We start from the raw sequence: 2,154 nt of genomic DNA, 5'->3' as shown, positions 1-2,154 counted from the left end.
TTATCTCTGTGGCACTTCGTTACTCAGTACTGGTTGCCAACATTTACAACATATAGTTTAATTTTATTTGTAAGGTTCCTAAAATTTGGTGAGAGATTTTTCACTAAAGTGTACTTCATATCTGGGCCACTGCAGACACCGACACTCGCTCCTAACAGTCATCTGCACCATCAATTAGGCAATTATGCATGTACACTGAGGTCAGGCAAGCTTCTAAGGATGCTCTGTGGTGTCCTTGGAGATTATGTGCAAGTTTCTATGACAGGGCAAGCAGACAATTAAATTACAAATTATGTTTCTTTTACTGATGGGACCCTCGGGGCACCCTGGGTGGTTTGCTGTTAGTAATCTTTGCGTAGCCATTACAGCCATTTGGACAGTTTGTCGATCAATTACAGCAAAGGGGGTCAACAGCATTAAAACACTGCTACATTATCAGTGTTCAGCGGGAGTAGCACATGTACAACAAAATCCTGTGATTGATCATATGCGAGAAAGAAGAGGCGCTTGTTTCCCACACTGTGAGAGCCCGCCGGTGTAGCACGCCCCCCATTCACTCTCTCTGGCGCTCTGTCGTCCGCCGGGTTGAGCGACTGAAGCTGCCTGGGAGAGAAACAGCGAGGAGGGGAGAGGAAACGGAGCGATATGGCGAGCATCAACATGGGGCCGAGACCGCTGCTGCTGCTGGAGCTGGCGTGGGCTCTCCTGGCCCTCCAAGCGGTTTACGTCCGATGTCTTAACGGCGATGAGGACCAGAGCCAGGACACCGAGTGCAAGATGAAGAGCGTCACCGTGTCGGCGCTGCCGTTTTTAAGAGAAAACGACCTGAGCATCATGCACAGTCCCTCGGCCTCTGAGCCCAAGCTTCTGTTCTCTGTTAGAAACGATTTTCCCGGGGACGTGGTGGTGGTGGACGACCTGGAAAACACAGAGCTCCCCTTTTTCGTCTTAGGTGAGTTTTTCTTTTTCCAACACGCTGCTGTGTGGTGTCATTAGCCGCCAATTAAGCGGTTAAACCCCGCTCGCTCTTTATTACTACACCGGAGCAGCTGTTTATTAGCTAGCGCCTGGCTACATACCATGGCTCCACTGGTTTGGGAAAATGTTATAGGCAGCATAGCAGCCCAAATATGTAGCTAATACGATTAGATCAGTTTTACGGGTCATAATTAGTCCGCCAGTGGTTGATAATTAGTCTGTTATTGATGGCGTAGTGAATCAACACTCAGCACTTGTTTTTGTATTATATTAGGCCGCACAGCACATGCGCATAAAAATAGAGTTTTGGGTTGTTTTTTTTGTAATAAATAAAAACCATCATTAGAGTTGTTTAGGGAGCATCATTTTAATTTTCTGTATTATTGCTTGTGGGTATTTTACCCAGAGTGTGCACACGTGGTTCGGTTAGCTACATGTGTAGGAAACTGCTTGCTAGTTAAAACACTAGCAACAGCGCAGCCAAACTCCTCTTACACCACACTGTGCTGTACCTTTTAATTTGGTGTCTTTTTTGTAGTTACTTTTTGTTGCCCATTTCTTATGTTGTGTTACAGACAGTAGAATTTACGCCCGTCTTGTGAGTTTTCAAACTTTATTAAATAAGCTTCATCGAGATTTAGGCCAACCCAAGTTCATGTTAACTGGACATTATGCTTTGTTTCAGTAACACTGGGTTAGGCAGAGAGCGGCAAAGTTTGCAGTGAAGTTTGCTGGCCGCTGTCCATGGTGCTGAATCTCAGCGCTTCTTTACAGCGTCTGTTGCTGCGGCTGCTGGGGGCCAGCATATCCCCCCGCTGCATATTCAGGGGCTCCGTGTGAGCTGCAGCGTCACATTTGCACAGCGTTTTAGGTCCGCTCTGTTTCTGTTTGGTGAGGGTTTAAGTGTTGTTACTGGAGTCTCAACTGGTTTTGATGTGTCCCAAGTCAGAAAGCAACAGGAAACAGTGACACAACATGTCAGATATGCCTTAGTGTTGTGACTGTTGGATCAGTGGAGCTTTTTCTTGCCTGTGACACTTTGATATGAGGTGTGAGCTAGAGCAGGGCGATATGGCCAAAAATATTTATCACAATATATATTTGAAAATTTGCGATAACGATATAACCGACGATATAATTGATGCGAGACAAAATACAACTCCACAACATTACTAG

General features: G+C 45.7%; 1 protein-coding gene across 1 annotated transcript in view; it reads left to right on the top strand.

Annotated features, from left to right (window-relative positions):
• Positions 1–479: 479 nt before the first annotated feature.
• astn1 (astrotactin 1) overlaps positions 480–2,154 on the top strand; it is a 466,944-nt gene continuing 465,269 nt past the window's right edge. The window contains exon 1 of the mRNA XM_013911994.1: positions 480–952. Within this exon, the coding sequence (XP_013767448.1) occupies positions 646–952 (307 nt within the window). The 5' untranslated portion in view covers positions 480–645. The remainder of the gene's footprint in view (positions 953–2,154) is intronic.

This window comes from Pundamilia nyererei, unplaced genomic scaffold (assembly GCF_000239375.1).
Source record: "Pundamilia nyererei isolate P.nyererei 1_Seehausen unplaced genomic scaffold, PunNye1.0 scaffold00077, whole genome shotgun sequence".
Classification (NCBI taxonomy): domain Eukaryota; kingdom Metazoa; phylum Chordata; class Actinopteri; order Cichliformes; family Cichlidae; genus Pundamilia; species Pundamilia nyererei.
This window is presented reverse-complemented; position numbering and strand designations above follow the sequence as displayed.